A 21,578-nucleotide genomic window follows, 5' to 3' on the forward strand; every position below is an offset into this window, starting at 1 on the left:
CCTATCTATCTATCTATCTGTCTGTCTGTCTGTCTGTCTGTCTGTCTGTCCGTCCGTCCATCCGTCTGTCTATCTGTTCTGTCGAGCTCTCTGGTAGAATCCTCCCGAAAATGCACAGATACAATTTCAGACACACACACGTTTGAAAATTCAAAACAATATTCTTTATACCGAAAATGCAAATAAACGAAGCCCTCTTTTGGTATAGCAAAGAGCACTTGTCTCCAAACAAATTGGTAATTTGTACAAATCCCTTATCAGTTCTGTGATACTTAGCTTGCAGCTGTGAGGCAATTCACAGTCCTTCTTCTTTCACAAAGTGAAACACACTTTGTTCTGGTTTAGTTTCAAAGCGGGGAAAAATCAGCACACAAAGGTCAAAGTCAGCAAAGCAGGCACGAAACACAAAGATCAGATAATCCTCCACAATGGCCAAACCCACACGCTGCTCTTTATAACAGCCTCACTAATTACCACAGCCCCACCCAACCACAGGTGGCCTCATTTTCTTTGATAATAATCTCTCAGTTGTTGCTGCCTATGCATCGCTCTGCGGAGGCGTGGCTGTATCATTAACTCTTGTTCCGAATCCAAGGAGGAGCTAGATAATTGATCTCCTTCTGAGCTGTCGGCCACACTCTCATCCTACCTGTCACTCATGTCCTCTTGGTCAGAGGAGCCTTCATCATCAGATTCCACTGGGAGCAAAACAGGCCTGCAGCATGTGGATGTCTCCCCCACATCCACAGTCCTTGGGGCAGGAGCTGGGCCAGAGCTAGCCACAACATTCTCTCTCTCTCTCTCTCTCTCTCTCTCATCTATCTATCTATCATCTATCTCTCTATCTCTCTATCTCTCTATCTATCTATCTCTCTATCTATATATCTATCTATCTATCTCTATCTATCTATCTATCTCTATCTATCTATCTATCTATCTATCTATCTATCTATCTATCTATCTATCTATCTATCTATCTATCTATCTACTTACCTACCTACCTACCTACCTACCTACTTACTTATTTATTTGATTTCTATGCCACCCTTCTCCTCAGACTCAGGGGGGCTCACAACAGGAATAAATTTTAAAAAATGACGAAATCTAAATCTAAAATACACTCTAAAATCCCAATTTCTAAACCTAATCACTCATATTCATTCTATCATGCATATAGTTTCATTCATCGGCCGTAGCTAGATGTAAATGGCCCCAAGCCTGTCGGCAAAGATGGCTCTTCAAACTCTTGCGGGTGGGGGCAGTACAAATCTCTGGAGGGAATTGATTCCAAAGGGCCGGGGCAGCCACAAAGAAGGCTCTTCCCTAGGCCCCGCCAGGTGACATTACCTTGCTGACAGGACCTGGGAAGGCCGCTGGGATACATGAGGCAGAGGATGGTGCCGCAAGGAATTTGGTCGGAGTGATAGAAGATAAACCAATCTTACTCAGGCTAAGCATCTTCCAGATATATTGGACACAAGACATCATCCTCAGCCAGGGGAGAGCCATTTTGGTATAGTAGATAAGATGCTGGCCTAGAAACCAGGAAGCTGGGAGTTTTAGTTCCTCCTTGGGCATTAGAGCCAGCTTAGCGACTTTGGGCCAATCACCAGGAGACTGGGAACTCTAGTCCCACCTTAAAGGGGATCACATGACCCTGGGACATTACAACCGTCATAAATATGAATCAGTTCCCAAGCATCGGAATTTGTGACTATAGGGATAATGCAAACGGTCATAAGTCAACTTTTTTCAGTACTGTTGTAATTCTGAACCATCACTAAGTGAACTGTTGTAAATCAAGGACTAGTTGTACTTTACTAGGTAACTCATAATGGTGTTCACCAAAATGGTGAATATAGACAATATATAATATTCCTTCCTCTTCGTGTTTTCCTTACAACAACAACCCTGTGGGCTGGGAGGGAGGCAGTGGCCCAAACACACCCAGCCGGCTTTCATGGCTAAGGCAGGACTAGAACCTACGATGTCCCGATGACTGGCCCAAAGTCAACCAACTGCCTTTCATGCCAATGTGGGACTCACCGCCTCCTGATTTCTAAGCAAGCGCCTTAACCATGACCTCAAATTGACTGCAAGTTCCAAGTCACATTCGGTTTCAAAATTCAATTTGAAATGGAAATCTGGATTGCTGCCTGTCTGTGAGGCTCTGGGCCAGAGGTTTATTTATTTATATTTATATTTATATTTATATTTATATCTATCTATCTATCTATCTATCTATCTATCTATCTATCTATCTATCTCTCTCTCTCTCTATCTCTCTATCTCTCTCTCTCTCTCTCTCTCTCTCTATCTATCTATCTATCTATCTATCTATCTATCTATCTATCTATCTACCTACCTACCTACCTACCTACCTACCTACCTTAACTATCTATCTATCTATCTATCTATCTATCTATCTATCTATCTATCTATCTATCTATCTATCTATCTATCTATGTAACTATCTGTCTATCTATTGGATTTGTATGCCGCCCCTCTCCGTAGACTCGGGGCGGCTAACAACAATGATAAAAACAGCAGGTAACAATCCAATAATAAAACAACTAAAAACCCTTATTATAAAACCAAACATACACACAAACATACCATGCATAACTTGTAATGGCCTAGGGGAAGGAATATCGTAACTCTCCCATGCCTGGCGGTATAAGTGAGTCTTGAGTAGTTTACGAAAGACAGGGAGGGTGGGGGCAGTTCTAATCTCCGGGGGGGAGTTGGTTCCAGAGGGCCGGGGCCGCCACAGAGAAGGCTCTTCCCCTAGGGCCCGCCAAACGACATTGTTTGAATCGACGGGACCCGGAGAAGGCCAACTCTGTGGGACCTTATCGGCCGCTGGGATTCGTGCGGTAGCAGGCGGTTTACCTGTAATGTCCAAGGTTCCTTCCAGCTCTATGATTTTTTATCCGGCACTAGTATGCTGTTAGGAGATCTGACCATCCCGGTGGGATGAAGCCCCCACACAAAGCATCCAGGGACTTGGATTGAGCCTTCTCAAGCCACGAAAAGAAAACCGCCATGTACGAGGCAGCTGTGACTGCAGCTGGCAAGTCGTCAGCTGGCTGAGTTGTCTTGCCAAGTGTCGAAAGCGCAACTAGATGCCAAACCCACATCTGGTGCCAACAGCTTCTCTCACCCCACCCATAAGGCGAAATCCAAATGCCAATAACCATGTACGGGAACTGATCACAAATACTGATTGCTCTGGGAAAGCATTTTGCATATATTATTAGCTAGTTGCAACATAGGTAGTCCTCGACTTGCAACCACAGCTCATTTACTGACCACTCGAAATTACAATGGCGGTGGGAAAAGTGATGTCTTTTTCTTTTTCACACTTATGACCATCCCCGGGGTCATGAGATCTACATTAGGATGCTTTAAAAAAAAATAATAATAATTGGTTTATTTACTAAATTAGCAACAAACAAAAAATACATAAAAGAAAATGTGCCCAACACCAATAAAAACCCCACCAACATTTAGGGGGTTATATTTTTTACAATAAGTTTCAATTTCTTCCTTACATGTCATACAAAAAGTGATTGGAATTTATTTTTCACATTGTCGTCATAAATTCTACGTAAAATATACTTTTTTACCTTATTCCATCGTGCCATCAGCTTCTCCAACTTATTTTCATCAAAGTTATTTAATCTTATTTCCATAATTTTGAAGTGGATGTGGTCGACCATGTACCAGTACCAATTCTGGATTGTCCATTTATTGCTATCCTTCCACCCTAATACCACTACTGCTTGAGCGCTTTCCAAAGCTGCTGTTTTGATTTCTTTAAAGTCTCGTAATTCCCCATATTTAACTAGTATTGCTAATTCTTTTGTAATTATCCAATTAATGTTTAGCATATTATTTATTTCATTCTGTCCTTCCTTCCAAAATTTTTGAACTTCAAACCATTCCCAGAGCATATGCACAAAAACTCCTTTTATTTGGCAACCATGCCAGCAATTTCCTTTCCCTTTCCTCTGGAAGTGTGCTAGTTTTACTTGTGTGAAATACCATTTATGTAAAATTTTCCTTCTCATCTCTCTAATTCTTGTATTCTTTATCTTATGTATATTTTCTACTACTTCTTCCATCTCGCTTTCATTAATCCGTAATTCATTTTGCCAATATCTTGTTTGGCCTTTAATCACTTCCTCTTCCACTTGTAATAGCATACTTGATACTTTAGGATGCTTGATAACTGATTCATGTTCATGATGGATGCAGGGCCCCAGGATCACATGATTCCTCTTTTGCGACCTTCTGACAAGTCAAGTCAACAGGGAAAGCCAGATTCGCTTAACAACCGGGTGACCAATTTAGGAACTGCAGTGATTCACTTAACAAATGTGGCAAGAAAAGTCGTAAAACGGAGCCAAAACTCACTTCTCACTTAGCAACATACATTTTGGGCTCAATGATGGTCGTAAAATGATGACGACCTGTACTCCAAGTCCAAGGTGTCCAATCTTGGCAACTTTAAATCCTGTGTATTTCAACTAGGTATTTCAACTACTGAGGTGGCGCAGCAGGTAGAGTGCGGTACTGCAGGCCACTAAAGCTGACTGTAGATCTGGAGGTCAGCGGTTCAAATCTCATCACTGGCTCAAGGTTGACTCAGCCTTCCTCTCTACATGGGGCTACCTTTGAAAAGTGTTCGGAAACTTCAGATCGTGCAGAATGCAGCTGCGAGAGCAATTATGGGCTTCTCCAAGTATGCCCATATCACTCCAACACTCCGCAGTCTGCATTGGCTGCCGATCAGTTTCCGGTCACAATTCAAAGTGTTGGTTATGACCTATAAAGCCCTTCATGGCACCGGACCAGAATATCTTCGGGACCGCCTCCTGCCGCACGAATCCCAGCGACCGGTTAGGTCCCACAGAGTTGGCCTTCTCCGGGTCCTGTCGACTAAACAATGTCGTCTGGCAGGACCCAGGGGAAGAGCCTTCTCTGTGGGGGCCCCGACCCTCTGGAACCAGCTCCCCCCTGAGATTAGGATTGCCCCCACCCTCCCTGCCTTTCGTAAACTCCTTAAGACCCACCTTTGCCGTCAGGCATGGGGGAACTAAAACACCTCCCCCTTGCCCATGTTGTTTTGTTGATTGATTGACTGTGTGCCTGTTTTTTATATATACTGTTTTTATGAGATTATTAATTTAAATTGTAACTAGATGGGTGGGCATTGGATTTGGTATTATGTACTGTACTGTTTTTTATTATTGTTGTGAGCCGCCCCGAGTTTGCGGAGAGGGGCGGCATATAAATGCAATAAACCTAACCTAACCTAACCTTCCATCCTTCCGAGGTGGGTAAAATGAGGACCTGGATTGTGGGGGCAATAGGCTGGCTCTGTTCAAAAGTGCTATTGCTAACATGTTGTAAGCTGCCCTGAGTCTAAGGAGAAGGGTGGCATTTAAAAAAAAATATTGAATTAATTAAATAATTAAATAATCAAATAATTAATCAAATAATCAATTAAATAATCAAATAATCAAATACTTAAATAATTAAATAATCTCCCAGAATTCCCCAGACAACCATGCCGAAATTTCCTGCCTAAACCGAGGGTTGGACTAGAAGACCTCCAAGGTCCCTTCCAACTCTGTGGTGGTGGTGATGGTTTTTGTTGTCGGTTATTATTATTATTATACAACACAGCAAACGAGATCACTATGCTGGATTTCATATTTCATCACCAGTCGGGTGCTTCCCAAGCACCTAGGATTGCGTGATGTAGTGGTGAATTATGTATGCCAATCCCAGTAAAGCGGCCTTTTGCAATTGACAGATGGAGATTTTGTCAGTTCCGATGGTTTTCAAATGTTCGCTGAGATCCTTTGGCACTGCGCCCAGTGTGCCAAGGACCACTGGGACCACTTTCACTGGCTTATGGCAGAGTCGTTGCAGCTCGATTTTCAGATTATTATTATTTTGTTGTTGTTGTTGTCATTATCATCATTATTATTATTATGTCCACTGGTCTTAAAGTTGCCAAGGCTCAACACTGCTGATCTGGAGTGAATTCTAGCTTTCCTTAACAGTCATGGCGAAAAGTGCATAAAATAGGGGATTAACCTCCACTCTGCTTAGCAACAGAAATTCTGGTCTATTTTGGGTCTAAAATTGAGGATTATCTGTATTTAAATGTCCCTGTTGTGATTGGGTAATGAAGTTGTGTGTTCTTACAAAAACACTTACACACAAATTTTATCCAATTCTGGGGAGTTTACCCAGATTTGAGACGCAATGAACTAATCTAGTCTTTCCCTGAGCAAAACAAGCTAACCCACACTAAACGGAAGACTAGAATTATTCTTTCTTTTCACCTCAAAAGCATCATGATCAAGAGACGCTCTCTTCCCATTAAGAAAGTATGGCCTCCCAAGGACAATTCCATCCGTCCGTCCATCACCCTGGGGGGGGAATTATTGACCCCCTCAGAGAGGGTCTGCAACTTGGGCGTCCTCCTCGATCCACAGCTCACATTACAGAAACATCTTTCAGCTGTGGCAAGGGGGGCGTTTGCCCAGGTTCGCCTGGTGCACCAGTTGCGGCCCTATTTGGACCAGGAGTCATTGCTCACAGTCACTCATGCCCTCATCACCTCGAGGCTCGACTACTGTAACGCTCTCTACATGGGGCTACCTTTGAAAGGTGTTCGGAAACTTCAGATTGTGCAGAATGTGACCGCGAGAGCAATCATGCGCTTTCCCAGATATACTCATGTCTCTTCAATACTCCGTAGTCTGCATTGATTGCCGATCGGTTTCCGGTCATAATTCAAAGTGTTGGTTATGACCTATAAAGCCCTTCATGGCACCGGACCAGAATATCTCAGGGACCGCCTTCTGCTGCACGAATCCCAGCGACCAGTTAGGTCCCACAGAGTGGGTCTTCTCCGGGTCTCGTCAACTAAACCATGTCGCTTGGCGGGACCCAGGGGAAGAGCCTTCTCTGTGGTGGCCCCGGCCCTCTGGAACCAACTCCCCCCAGAGATTAGAATTGCTCCCTCCCTCCTTGCCTTTCATAAGCTTCTTAAAACCCACCTCTGCCGCCAGGCATGGGGGAACTGAGATACTCTTTCCCCCTAGGCCTTTACAATTTTATTCATGGTATGTCTGTATGTATGTTTGGTTTTACAATAAGGGTTTTTAACTGTTTTAATATTGGATTGTCATATGCTGCTTTACTACTGTTGTTAGCCTCCCTGAGTGTACGGAGAGGGGCGGCATACAAATCCAATCCAATGCAATCCAATCAAATGGGCCCGGGTAGCATGCTACTTTTGGGGAGAAAACTACTACCTAATCTTTGCTCCTTACAGAACGATCCTCCTAGCAGGAAGGAAGACACAAGCAGCCCATCGGAGATGCTTATCTGCTTTGCCCACACAGAGAGGAGGAAAAGGGGAAATGTGCCATCACCAAATGGCCTTATTTGACACTGGAAAAGCAGCCGTCTTGGCTGACACAGAGGGGGGGGGGGGGGCATAGGGAGCAGAAGTGCCAGGTTTAGAGCTAAGGCAGAGGATCTGAGAATTCGTTACATCAAACCGATTGGGTGTGGGTGATGTATTTACCCGGATGCTAACTTATATATATTTTTTGTACCATATGCGTATTTTATTATTGAATTTTTCTGTTATCTATTTTTATCTATCATATTTTTCGAGTATGAGACCTCCCCCCCCCCCTAAAAAAGGCTGAAAATTCAGGCGCGTCTTACAGTCTGAATGCAGCTTTTTTCCGGAGCTTTTTTCCCCCCAACCCTAACTAGGTGCTTGCCTGCTTGCCAAGCATCTAAATTTATTCATTCATTCATTCAATCAATCATTCATTCATTCATTCATTCATTAAATTTGTATGCCGCCCCTCTCCGCAGACTCGGGGCGGCTCACAACAGAAAACAATATATAATATAAATTCAATAATTAGACAGCTAAAAGCCCATAATTTAAAAAACATGCACACAACATACCATACATAAACAGTATAGGCCTGGGGAAGTTATCTCAGTTCCCCCATGCCTGACAACAGAGGTGGGTTTTAAGGAGTTTACGAAAGACAAGGAGGGTGGGGGCAGTTCTAATCTCAGGGGGGAGCTGGTTCCAGAGGGTCAGGGCCGCCACAGAGAAGGCTGTTCCCCTGCGACCCGCCAAATGACATTGTTTAGTTGACAGGACCCGGAGAAGGCCAACTCTGTGGGACCTAATCGGTCGCTGGGATTCATGCAGCAGAAGGCAGTCCCAGAGATATTCTGGTCTGATGCCATGAAGGGCTTTATAGGTCATAACCAACACTTTGAATTGTGACCGGAAACTGATCGGCAACCAATGCAGACTGCGGAGTGTTGGTGTAACATGGCCATACCTTGGGAAGCCCATGATTGCTCTCGCAACTGCATTCTGCACGATCTGAAGTTTCCGAACACTTTTCAAAGGTAGCCCCATGTAGAGAGCGTTATAGTAGTCGAACCTCGAGGTGATGAGGGCATGAGTGACTGTGAGCAGTGAGTCCCGGTCCAGATAGGGCCACAACTGGTGCACCAGGCGAACCTGGGCAAACGTCCCCCTCGCCACAGCTGAAAGATGGTTCTCTAATGTGAGCTGTGGATCAAGGAGGACGCCCAAGTTGCGTACCCTCTCTGAGGGGGTCAATAATTCCCCCTCCAGGGTTATGGATGGACAGATGGAATTGTCCTTGGGAGGCAAAACCCACAGCCATTCCGTCTTATCCGGGTTGAGATTGAGTCTGTTGACACCCATCCAGACCCCAACAGCCTCCAGACACCGGCACATCACTTCCACTGCTTCATTGACTGGACATGGGGTGGAGATGTAGAACTGGGTATCATCTGCATACTGATGATACCTCACCCCATGCCTCTGGATGATATTAATCATGTGACCATGGAGATGCTATACAACAGTTGTAAGTGTGAAAAACAGTCATAAGTCTCTTTTTTCACTGCCAGTGTAAATTTCAATGGCTGCTCAATGAATGGCTGTAAGTTGAGGATTACCTGTGTCCCATTATTGTTTGCAGGAAGATACAATCTGGGTCTTCCTTTTGGGGTGGAGTTGTGAAATTATAGTAAAAATTTGGGGTTCAATTGTGAATGTTCAGCGAGAACTACATGTATAATTTCTCCTTTGCTTCCTTGCTGCTTTTTTATGACTGATAAAAACTTACAAAGCTGGGGATATGGATTCCCAACCTCCTAACCCTTTCCCTCCTATCCTTGCCACTTCAAACCCTGATGTCACACATTTAAGCTCTTAAATACAAGGAGCATTAAACCGAAGTCTGTTATATCAAAGGCTTGCTCTACAATACATGAAGCACAGCCAAAGTAAATATTTATTTAAAAATGGAACAAGGGATGCATTGGCCAGATGACAGCAGAGCTTGTGCCTCTCAAGCTATCACCAACTGATTTTCAGGAGCATAATATTAGTATGTGATATGATTTAACATATTACATTTTTTTTAAAAAAAATTAACGCAGCAGTATTACCAAAATTAGCATCATTAAAAGAGCATTGATTTCAGGGCAAAATAATGATATTCCTGGAAAGAAATAAAATGAATTGAATATTAAATAGAAAATGGGTAATTGTCAAGAATTACCTCCGCGAAGCATTTTTTTAGACATTCAGGGACTTTTCCATCAATTATGAGAAGCAATCTTTCCATCTCTTCCCGGGCGACATGGCTCCCAGATTCATTAGAAAACAGGCTGAAAATATCTGAGAGAGAAGACAAAATAAATGTACACAGAGCAAAATAAGTATTTCTGTGCCAGTCAGAAATTGTGATAGAGCTGGTAGACCATCCATTGTTTCATTATCATTTTAGAAACAGGAATAGTTACACTCTTAAAATCTTTTTTTCCCCCAAAAATGCTTACACGATTGGTTTATTTTTTTAAAGAAAAAAATATTTTATTATACACATACATAAACAAATACAAACAAAACATTATAAAAACATTGTCAATGTGTTGTGGTTAGCTCTGGCCCTGTTCCTGCCCCAAGGACTGTGGATGTGGGGGAGACATCCACATGCTGCAGGCCTGTTTTGCCCTCCCCCCCCAGTGGAATCTGCTCATGAAGGCTCCTCTGACGAAGAAGACATGAGTGACAGGGAGGAGGAGAGTGTGGCAGACAGCTCAGAAGGAGATCAATTATCAGAACAAGAGTTAATGATACAGCCACGCATGCGGAGAGGATGCATAGGCAGCAACAACTGAGAGGTTATTATCAAAGAAAATGAGGCCACCTGTGGTTGGGTGGGGCTGTGGTCATAGAAACATAGAAACATAGAAACATAGAAGTCTGACGGCAGAAAAAGACCTCATGGTCCATCTAGTCTGCCCTTATACTATTTTCTGTATTTTATCTTAGGATGGATATATGTTTATCCCAGGCATGTTTAAATTCAGTTACTGTGGATTTATCTACCACAACTGCTGGAAGTTTGTTCCAAGGATCTACTACTCTTTCAGTAAAATAATATTTTCTCATGTTGCTTTTGATCTTTCCCCCAACTAACTTCAGATTGTGTCCCCTTGTTCTTGTGTTCACTTTCCTATTAAAAACACTTCATTAGTGAGGCTGCTATAAAGAGCAGCCTGTGGGTTTGGCCATTGTGGAGGATTATCTGACCATTGTGTTTCGTGACTGCTTTACTGACTTTGACTTTTTGTGTGCTGGTTTTTCCACGCTTTGAAACTAAACCAGAGCAAAGTGTGTTTCACTTTGTGAAAGAAGAAGGACTGTGAATTGCCTCACAGCTGCAAGATAAGTATCACAGAACTGATAAGGGACTTGTACAAATTACCAATTTGTTTGGAGACGAGGGCTCTTTGCTATACCAAAAGAGGGCTTGGCTTAAGTGAATTTTCATTATAAAGGACATTGTTTTGAATTTTCAAACGTGTGTGTGTGTGTCTGAAATTTGTACCTGTGAATTTTTGGGAGGATTCTACCAGAGAGCCCGACAGAACACAATGTGTGGCAGTCCTGTTTCTTATTTTCTGTAGTGAGTTATTCTTAAAGACATTTGATAATTTCATTGCAAAAGAGATGGCATTTTATGTAAAATAAGTATCACAATGTCTAGATCAGGGTTTCCTAACTTTGGCAGCTTGAAAACGGGTGAAACCCCAGAATTCCCCAGCCAGCAAGAGGATTGGCAGCTGTCCCGCTTGGTCAATAGAAAAGGAAGATTTCCAAAGCCATGAAAGTTGAAAGCAAGTTTTACTAAGGCTTAGTGGTTACAATGACGCAAAGCCGAATCTAGCATTTCCTAGCCAAACCAAACAGTTACCACATTTTTCGGAGTATAAGACACACCTTAGTTTTGGGGGAGGAAAATAGAGAAAAAATAATCTGCCTACCAGGTATTCATCTGGCTAGTCTTTTGTCTGGTCAGCTTCAGCACATTAGTTTGCTGGTTTTGAGCACACATGCTTGTTTTTTATCCCCTGGTTGGGGATAAAAAACAGTTTGTAAAGCACTTCTCTCTCGCTCTTCAGAGAGAAACAATGAGAAAATCAGGCAAAGGGAAGATGGCTTTGCTAGCAAAGCACAGGTTATCCTTTCACTCATTAGCACCTCGTTAGAGCTGGAAAAAATGAGGAAGATTGCTTGCCAGCCAAGCATGTTAGTTAGGGCTGAAAAAAAGCTCAGCTGATTGAGGGAGGAAGCGGCAATGAAAGAAACAGGCAAAGGGAAAATCACCTGAGCACTGTGTTAGGACTTGCTAAGTAAAAGCTGCATCCGGAGTATAAGATACACTCAAATTTTCAGCCTCTTTTAAGGGGGAAAAGGGTGTCTTATACTCTGAAAAAATACGGCAATTGTCCCCCTTAGGGTCCGTTACCCCCACACTGTTTTCAGTGAGTCAACTAACTGTTTTGGTAACAGTCCCCAGTTACAAGAGGTTTGGAGGTGCTGCATTCCATTGAACCTGACCTTGGAACAGGTCTCTGCTCTCACGGGACGGTATTCAGATTTCTGGTTTTCTTTTTTGGGGGGGTCCCGCTTTCATACCACCCCACAGTTCCCTCCCCTCCTCCCTTACTCATGACAACCTGGCATCTAGCTAAGCAGGGCTGGTGCAGTGGAATGGCAGGCCTGACAAGAAGTCACTTAATCTGGTGCTGCTTTTCAACCAGGCTCTTTACTGAAATGAATAGGATAATGATAGGGATAGGGTGGAGTGGAATGAGATGGGATGGGATGGAATTAGAATAGAATAGAATATGGAATGGAATTAGAATAGAATAGAATAGAATAGAATATGGAATGGAATGGAATAGAATAGAATATGGAATGGAATGGAATTAGAATAGAATATGGAATGGAATGGAATTAGAATAGAATAGAATATGGAATGGAATAGAATAGAATAGAATAGAATAGAATATGGAATGGAATAGAATACAATATGGAATGGAATGTAATTAGAATACAATAGAATATGGAATGGAATTAGAATAGAATAGAATAGAATATGGAATGGAATAGAATAGAATAGAATAGAATATGGAATGGAATAGAATAGAATAGAATACGGAATGGAATGGAATAGAATAGAATAGAATATGGAATAGAATAGAATAGAATAGAATATGGAATGGAATAGAATAGAATAGAATAGAATATGGAATGGAATGGAATAGAATAGAATATGGAATGGAATAGAATAGAATATGGAATGGAATAGAATATGGAATGGAATGAAATTAGAATAGAATAGAATATGGAATGGAATGAAATAGAATATAATAGAATATGGAATGGAATATAATAGAATATGGAATGGAATAGAATAGAATATGAAATGGAATGGAATTAGAATAGAATAGAATATGGAATGGAATTAGAATAGAATAGAATAGAATATGGAATGGAATAGAATAGAATATGGAATGGAATGGAATAGAATAGAATAGAATATGGAATGGAATAGAATAGAATATGGAATGGAATAGAATAGAATATGGAATGGAATAGAATAGAATAGAATAGAATAGAATATGGAATGGAATGGAATGGAATAGAATATGGAATGGAATGGAATAGAATAGAATATGGAATGGAATGGAATAGAATAGAATATGGAATGGAATAGAATATGAAATGGAATGGAATTAGAATAGAATAGAATATGGAATGGAATGGAATAGAATATGGAATGGAATAGAATAGAATAGAATAGAATATGGAATGGAATAGAATATGGAATGGAATGGAATAGAATAGAATAGAATATGGAATGGAATAGAATATGGAATGGAATGGAATAGAATATGGAATGGAATGGAATAGAATAGAATATGGAATGGAATAGAATAGAATATGAAATGGAATAGAATAGAATATGGAATGGAATTAGAATAGAATAGAACAGTACAGAACAGAATAACAGAGTTGGAAGGGACCTTGGAGGTCTTCTAGTCCAACCCCCTGCTGAAGCATGAAACCATATATCATTTCAGGCAAACTGAGCCTACAGTTGTGAAAGCTCCAGCTGAGCTAGTCTCCCGATCTCCCCGTGCCTTCTCTCTCTCCCAAATATGATTGGGACTTTTCCCAAAGGTGCTTTTTCCCAAAGTTGACTGGACTTTCTTGGGGGTCCCCCCCCCCTTTAAAAATATTTCCCTTCTCATCTAAAAAAGCTGCTTCGGTTCTTCTTCAGTTCAGAACCGAGGAAGCTTCTAATCCAAGAAAGGGAAAGTTTTCAAATAAAAAAAGCCTTTTGGAAAAAGCCACCACGGGACAACCATGACCTGCTTGAGAAATAACTCGATACTTACATTTGGCTTTCTCTTCATCTCGAGCCCTCGTCAGCAGGACTAAGCCCACTATCAGGTTATTGAAATGTAGACCTTTCGATGTGCCACCAAAAGAACAATATATGACCTGAAAGAAAAGAGGAGACAACTGTCAATCTGGGCGATCAGGAGAGGAGATCCTCTGGGCCCTCCTGCATGACCCATCGCGGAGATCAAAAACAAAGCAAAGAGAGCTTAGAAGCCATTCTGCCAAATCCATTTTTTACAGCAGGGGTCCCCAAACTTTTTACACAGGGGGCCAGTTCACTGTCCCTCTGACTGTTGGGAGGGCCGGACTATTAAAAAAAAACTATGAACAATTCCCTATGCACACTGCACATACCATATTTTAAAGTAAAAACAAAATGGGAACATACTATTTAGAGGTGGGGAAGAAGTCTGAAATTCATATATGTTTATGTTTTGTTTTTAATTTTCTTTTGTTAACATCTGATTAGCTATACAAGGTTTTCTTGGCTTATAGAAAAATGTATAAAGAAAGAAGGAAGCACTTTGGCATAATGGGTAATAAGTTAGAAATGTAATTGGTGTTGTACTTTTTGAAGGAACATTAAGTAGGGAATTTAATTAAAAGAAAATGAATGTAACTGGATGACAAAATTAGAAAAAATACTTTTTTGATGATTGATATTAGTTACTAATACTGCATTTTTTTCATTGAAAATTAGATGGTACACTGTGTTGTTTGAATGTATGCTAAGAGAAAATTTTAAAAAAATTACCCCCCCCAAAAAACAGTCCTTCCTTCCTTCCTTCCTTCCTTCCTTCCTTCATTCATTCATTCATTCATTCATTCCTCTCCACTTCTATTTCCCTCACCCTCTTTCCCTTTTCTTTCTTTCTCTCTCTCTTTTCCCTCTCTCTCACAAAACTTCTGTGCCCGGCCATGAACTTGAGGGGGTGCATCTCTCTCTCTGCTGAAAAAATGAGACTCCCCACAAGTCAACTTATGGGAAAGGTGGAGAGAGGGCGAGGTGACAGCTCTGGTGTAGGCACAAGTCTATGCCAATTTTACCCCAGGGCGATGCTTCTGCGCACAGGTGACAAGGCCATCCAACCGCTGCCTCTTGTTTCCTGGGGGGTTTGCTTCCTGTTTCTTCCCGGTGGCGGGAAGAATATCGGTAGGAGTGGGTGGGGTGTGGTCCCCAGACACAGCCGGAGAATCTGTGCGGGGCTCAGAGCCCATGGGGGTTTCTCCTGGCCGACAGCAGATCAGCTGTTGGGCAGGAGAAATGGCGCCGGCTCTAGGAGTTTGTTTTTTGCCTGCGCAGCCATGTGACCACACAGGCTAGAGGGAACAGTGGCCAGGAGTACAGGATACGGACGCATCCTCTGCTCCTGTCATCACCCGCGGGCCGGATAAATGGCCTCAGCGGGCCGCATGTGGCCCCCGGGCTGTAGTTTGGGGGCCGCTGGTTTACAGGTTTTAAACAGGTGTGTGTTGTGAGGGGGGGGGGTTGCAAATCAAGATGACCCCATTTCCAACCCGGCCTCTGTCATGAACTCACCAGATGGGCTTCGTCAAAGAAAACGAGGCCAGCCTGCTTTATCAGGTGGTGAGCTCATAACCTCATAAGCGCAGGTGAAGCATTTTGTATATTTGAAAGCGTTAGGCCAGCATGAACTCTGATGAGTGGCCGGCCCCAACTCAGTGGCCTCTGGTGCTCAGAAAAGTGCTGTCCACTCCGAAATGCATCTAGATTGCCGCAGCCATCAATGGGCCAGAGCATTATAAGAAGGAACACATCTTTGCAGTGGGTGTGGTTTTGTTGGACAGTTTATGGTCTGATTGAAGCATTAAGATTGAACGGCGTACTGGAGGTAAGATAGTTAAACCAGAGTTAGTATAATAACTACTTTCAAGTAAGGTTCACCTTCATGTACATAGTTAAAACACATGGCCGCGAGAGCCATGGTGGGGCTTCCCAGATTCGCCCACGTTTCTACAACACTCCATGGCCTGCATTGACTGCCGATCAGTTTCCGGTCACAATTCAAAGTGTTGGTTATGACCTTTAAAGCCCTACCTGGCATTGGACCAGAGTACCTCCGGAACCGCCTGCTACCGCACGAATCCCAGCGACCGATAAGGTCCCACAGAGTTGGCCTTCTCCGGGTCCCGTCAACAATGTCGTTTGGCGGGCCCCAGGGAAAGAGCTTTCTCTGTGGCGGCCCCGGCCCTCTGGAATCAACCTCCCCCCCCCCCCCCCGGAGATTAGAACTGCCACCACCCTCCTTGTCTTTCGTAAACTACTCAAGACCCATCTATACCGCCGGGCATGGGGGAGTTGAGACACCTTTCCCCCAGGCTCTTTGTATTTTATGTTTGGTATGTATGTGTTGTTTGGTTTTTAAATATGATATGGTTTTATATGCTTCTTTTTTCATATTAGATTTGTTTCGCTATAATATTGTTTTTTATTATTGTTGTGAGCCGCCCCAAGTCTTCAGACAGGGGCGGCATACAAATCTAATAAATTATTATTAAATTAAATTATTATTAAAGTGAAGTATATTCTGTAAATAGAGGACGAAAGAAGGTATTTTTTTGAATACACTGAAGACTAAAATTACTTAAACCTGGTCCTGCTGAACTGTCTTCATTATTTATAGAATAGAATAGAATAGAATAGAATAGAATTTTATTGGCCAAGTGTGATTGGACACACAAGGAATTTGTCTTGGTGCATATGCTCTCAGCGTACATAAAATAAAATATACATTTGTCAAGAATCATGTGGTACGACACTTAATGATTGTCATAGGGGTCAAATAAGCAATGAAGAAGCAATATTAATAAAAATCTTAGGATATAAGCAACAAGTTACAGTCATACAGTCAACATGGGAGGAAATGGGTGATAGGAATGATGAGAAAAACTAGTAGAATAGAAGTGCAGATTTAGTAGAAAGTCTGACAGTGTTGAGGGAATTATTTGTTTAGCAGAGTGATGGCGGTCGGAAAAAAACTGTTCTTGTGTCTAGTTGTCTTGGTGTGCAGTGCTCTGTAGCGACGTTTTGAGGGTAGGAGTTGAAACAGTTTGTGTCCAGGATGTGAGGGGTCAGTAAATATTTTCCCCGCCCTCTTTTTGACTCGTGCAGTATACAGGTCCTCAATGGAAGGCAGGTTGGCAGCAATTGCTTTTTTCTGCAGTTCTGATTCATTATTTATCTATGTTGGTTCCTGGCTGAGCATTTTGGCATCTATCCACTTCCTAACCACTGGCTTTCAAATGCGAATTTTCCAGACAGCCACACTATATGTGCGTGTCTGTGTGTGTGCTTGTGTGTGTGTAGAGCAGGGGTGTCAAACTCAAGGGTTAGGGTTAGGGCGAGGAGGTTGGGGAGGAACATGGGCCAGTCCTGGAGGCTGGGGAAGGCTCGGATGAAGGCTCTGTGTGCGAGGCAGAGAGGGGGCAAAGGCCATCTGGCAGTTATTAGCTGCCTTGGGAGGTAGACAACAGTAAGGCAGCGGAGCAGCTGGAGCTTGTTCCCAGTGTGAACATGCGCAGAGCTGCCAGAAGAAAAGAACGGCTAAGAAATCAGGGTCGACTTGAGAATAAAGCCATAGGTGGACGATGAATGGCCCCTCACGTAGGAAATAAAATAGGAGTGAAAGGGGATTTTGCAAGAAACAAGTCATTTGGTCCTTCGATTCAGGAGTGTGGAGATCTGTCCATGAATCACAGAGACACTGTGTAAGTCTTTCCTTGCAGAGTACTGCGTATGGAAAATACGGCAGCTTTCCAACCTAGATAAGGTCTGTGGTCATAAATTCACCTTCGGAAGAACTGCAGAAAAAGCAATTGCTGCCAACCTGCCTTCCATTGAGGACCTGTATACTGCACGAGTCAAAAGAGGGTGGGGAAAATATTTACTGACCCCTCACATCCTGGACACAAATTGTTTCAACTCCTACCCTCAAAACGTCGCTACAGAGCACTGCACACCAAGACAACTAGACACAAGAACAGTTTTTTTTCGAACGCCATCACTCTGCTAAACAAATAATTCCCTCAACACTGTCAGACTTTCTACTAAATCTGCACTTCTATTCTACTAGTTTTTCTCATCATTCCTATCACCCATTTCCTCCCATGTTGACTGTATGACTGTAACTTGTTGCTTATATCCTAAGATTTTTATTAATATTGCTTCCTCATTGCTTATTTGACCCCTATGACAATCATTAAGTGTTGTACCACATGATTCTTGACAAATGTATATTTTATTTTATTTTATGTACGCTGAGAGCATATGCACCAAGACAAATTCCTTGTGTGTCCAATCCACTTGGCCAATAAAATTCTATTCTATTCTGTTTACCAGGCTTTTGCTGAATGTAGATGAGAGAATTCACATTCGTTTAATAAAAGGGACTTTATTGGGACCAGATTCTGCTTCGTGCTTTTGGCGAAAATCTAGATCAGAACATTAGTCTTCCGAGCTTTTGGACTCATGATGGAGCCTATCCTCAGAGAACGTCTCTCTACCAAAATATCTGCTTTGGGCTTTTCTATATGCAACATATTTGTGTGTTTTAGCTGAACCACTAAGCAGCCACACACAACAGGCATTATATAAATGCCACACACAGAATAGGCCAAAGCGCACACACAGCTAGAGAGAACATCCCTAAGGATGAGCTACAGCATGACTCTGAAAGCTCAAAAGACATAACCTCTGGTCCTAGTGATCACCCAAAGTGGATACTGCAACATTATACTGGAATGTATACATAAGAACATAAGAAGAGCCCTGCTGAATCAGGACAAAGCCCATCGAGTCCAGCATTCAGTGTCACATAGTGGCCCACCAATTGTACCTGGAGATCTTGAGCAGAAAGAGAAGGCAAAACCCTCCCTTTCCCTTGACCCCCAACAAATGGTACTCAAGGGAATCCTGCCTGCCTCAACCAACATAGAGGCGGCACATGGACATAGAAACATAGAAACATAGAAGACTGACGGCAGAAAAAGACCTCATGGTCCATCTAGTCTGCCCTTATACTATTTCCTGTATTTTATCTTACAATGGATATGTTTATCCCAGGCATGTTTAAATTCAGTGACTATGGATTTACCAGCCACGTCTGCTGGAAGTTTGTTCCAAGGATCTACTACTCTTTCAGTGAAATAATATTTTCTCACGTTGCTTCTGATCTTTCCCCCAGCTAACTTCAGATTGTGTCCCCTTGTTCTTGTGTTCACTTTCCTATTAAAAACACTTCCCTCCTGGACCTTATTTAACCCTTTAACATATTTAAATGTTTCGATCATGTCCCCCCTTTTCCTTCATCCATTTCAATAACCACCGATACACCCATGAATCTGTCTAATCCTGCCTTGAAGCTATCCAGGCTGACAGCTGTCACGACTTCTTCTGGAAGGGAATCCCATAAACCAAGGACCCTCTGGGTGAAGAAATATTTCCCTTTTATTTGTCCTCAATTTCTTACCTATGAGCTTTAGGGAGTGCCCCCTCGTCCTAGTATTGTGTGATAGAGAAAAGAATTTTTCTCCATCCACCTTTTCTATCCCATGCATGATTTTATACACTTCGATCAAGTCACCCCTTAAACGCCGTCTTTCAAGGCTGAAGAGACCAAGGCGTTGCAACCTGGTTTCATAAGGGAGGGGCTCCATTTCCTTGATCATTCTTGTTGCCCTTTTTTGCACATTCGCCTCCACAGTACTTTGTCCCCAAGCCTCTTTCGCTCGTTTATCCTGATCACACGCACGCCATGTATCATATCACTTATCAGTTCCTGTCCAGGTTGAAGTGCAAGGTGATTATTTATAGGTTACAGCAGTCACGCGAGAAGTCACCCTGGGACAAAGCTCCCCTTGCTTTCAAAATAAAAATAACGTGGCCTGTCCTGCAGCTCCAACCACAAGCCTCAGCAATGGCACGCTTGGTTGATTTAGAAGCACAGAAGCAATTGGGAAAATGTGACCATTCTAGACCAGGCAGAGTCCAAAAACGCCAAGGGATTTCTAGAAGCCTGGCACTCGGACAGACGAGCCATCAATAGACAGATAGACATGAACATCTACAGACTATGCAAAAGAGACAATCAACCAGCCCAAACGACGGCAGGAACACTCCCGCACCTTTCCACCAGGAATCAGCACCCAGATCAGCCTAGATCAGTGATGGCGAAACTTTTTTGGCATAGGTGCCAAAACATAGAAACATTTATTTATTTATTTTTATTTATTATTTGGATTTGTATGACGCCCATCTCCGAAAACTCGGGGCGGCTCACAACAAGTGAAAAGACAATCCAATACATGATCCAATTAATTAAAATATTATAAATTTAAGAAAAACCCCTATACTAACATACACACATACAAGCATACCATATATAAATTCAACGTGCCCAGGGGAAGATGTTTAGTTTCCCCATGCCTGACGGCAAAGGTGGGTTTTGAGGAGTTTACGGAAGGCAGGAAGAGTAGGGGCAGTTCTGATCTCCGGGGGGAGTTGGTTCCAGAGAGCCGGTGCCGCCACAGAGAAGGCTCTCCCCCTGGGGCCCGCCAACCGACATTGTTTACTTGACGGGACCCGGAGGAGGCCCACTCTGTGGGACCTAATCGGTCGCTGGGATTCGTGCGGCAGAAGGCGGTCTCGGAGATATTCTGGTCCAGTGCCATGAAGGGCTTTAAAGGTCATAACCAACACTTTGAATTGTGACCGGAAATAGATCGGCAGCCAATGCAGACTGCGGAGTGATGGTGAAACATGGGCATACCTGGGTAAGTCCATGACTGCTCTTGCAGCTGCATTCTGCACGATCTGAAGTTTCCGAACACTTTTCAAAGGTAACCCCATGTAGAGAGCATTACAGTAGTCGAACCTCGAGGTGATGAGGGCATGAGTGACTGTGAGCAATGAGTCCCGGTCCAGGTAGGGCCGCAACTGGTGCACCAGGCGAACCTGGGCAAACGCCCCCCTCGCCACAGCTGAAAGATGGTTCTCTAATGTGAGCTGTGGATCGAGGAGGACGCCCAAGTTGCGGACCCTCTCTGAGGGGGTCAGTAATTCCCCCCCCAGGGTAATGGACGGACAGATGGGATTGTCCTTGGGAGGCAAAACCCACAGCCACTCCGTCTTATCCGGGTTGAGCTTGAGTCTGTTGACACCCATCCAGGCCCCAACATAGAAGACTGACGGCAGAAAAAGACCTCATGGTCCATCTAGTCTGCCCTTATATTATTTCCTGTATTTTATCTTACAATGGATATATGTTTATCCCAGGCATGTTTAAATTCAGTTACTGTGGATTTACCAACCACGTCTGCTGGAAGTTTGTTCCAAGGATCTACTACTCTTTCAGTAAAATAATATTTTCACATGTTGCTTTTGATCTTTCCCCCAACTAATTTCAGATTGTGTCCCCTTGTTCTTGTGTTCACTTTCCTATTAAAAACACTTCCTTCCTGAACCCTATTTAACCCTTTAACATATTTAAATGTTTCGATCATGTCCCCCCTTTTCCTTCTGTCCTCCAGACTATACAGATTGAGTTCATTAAGTCTTTCCTGATACGTTTTATGCTTAAGACCTTCTACCATTCTTGTAGCCCGTCTTTGGACCCGTTCAATTTTGTCAATATCTTTTTGTAGGTGAGGTCTCCAGAAAAGGGTGCTTATGCATATGATAGCTTGCATGCAT

General features: G+C 42.8%; 1 protein-coding gene across 7 annotated transcripts in view; it reads right to left on the reverse strand.

Moving 5' to 3' along the window:
* Positions 1-21,578, reverse strand: part of USP32 (ubiquitin specific peptidase 32) — a 339,894-nt gene that overhangs the window by 168,043 nt on the left and 150,273 nt on the right. For all 7 annotated transcript variants that reach the window (XM_070735365.1, XM_070735361.1, XM_070735360.1 and 4 more), the window contains exons 3-4: positions 13,861-13,966; positions 9,666-9,784 (exon numbers count right to left, since the gene is read on the reverse strand). In XM_070735365.1, coding sequence (XP_070591466.1) covers positions 9,666-9,784; positions 13,861-13,966 — 225 coding nt within the window. The remainder of the gene's footprint in view (positions 1-9,665; positions 9,785-13,860; positions 13,967-21,578) is intronic.

This window comes from Erythrolamprus reginae, chromosome 1, assembly GCF_031021105.1.
Source record: "Erythrolamprus reginae isolate rEryReg1 chromosome 1, rEryReg1.hap1, whole genome shotgun sequence".
NCBI lineage: Eukaryota > Metazoa > Chordata > Lepidosauria > Squamata > Dipsadidae > Erythrolamprus > Erythrolamprus reginae.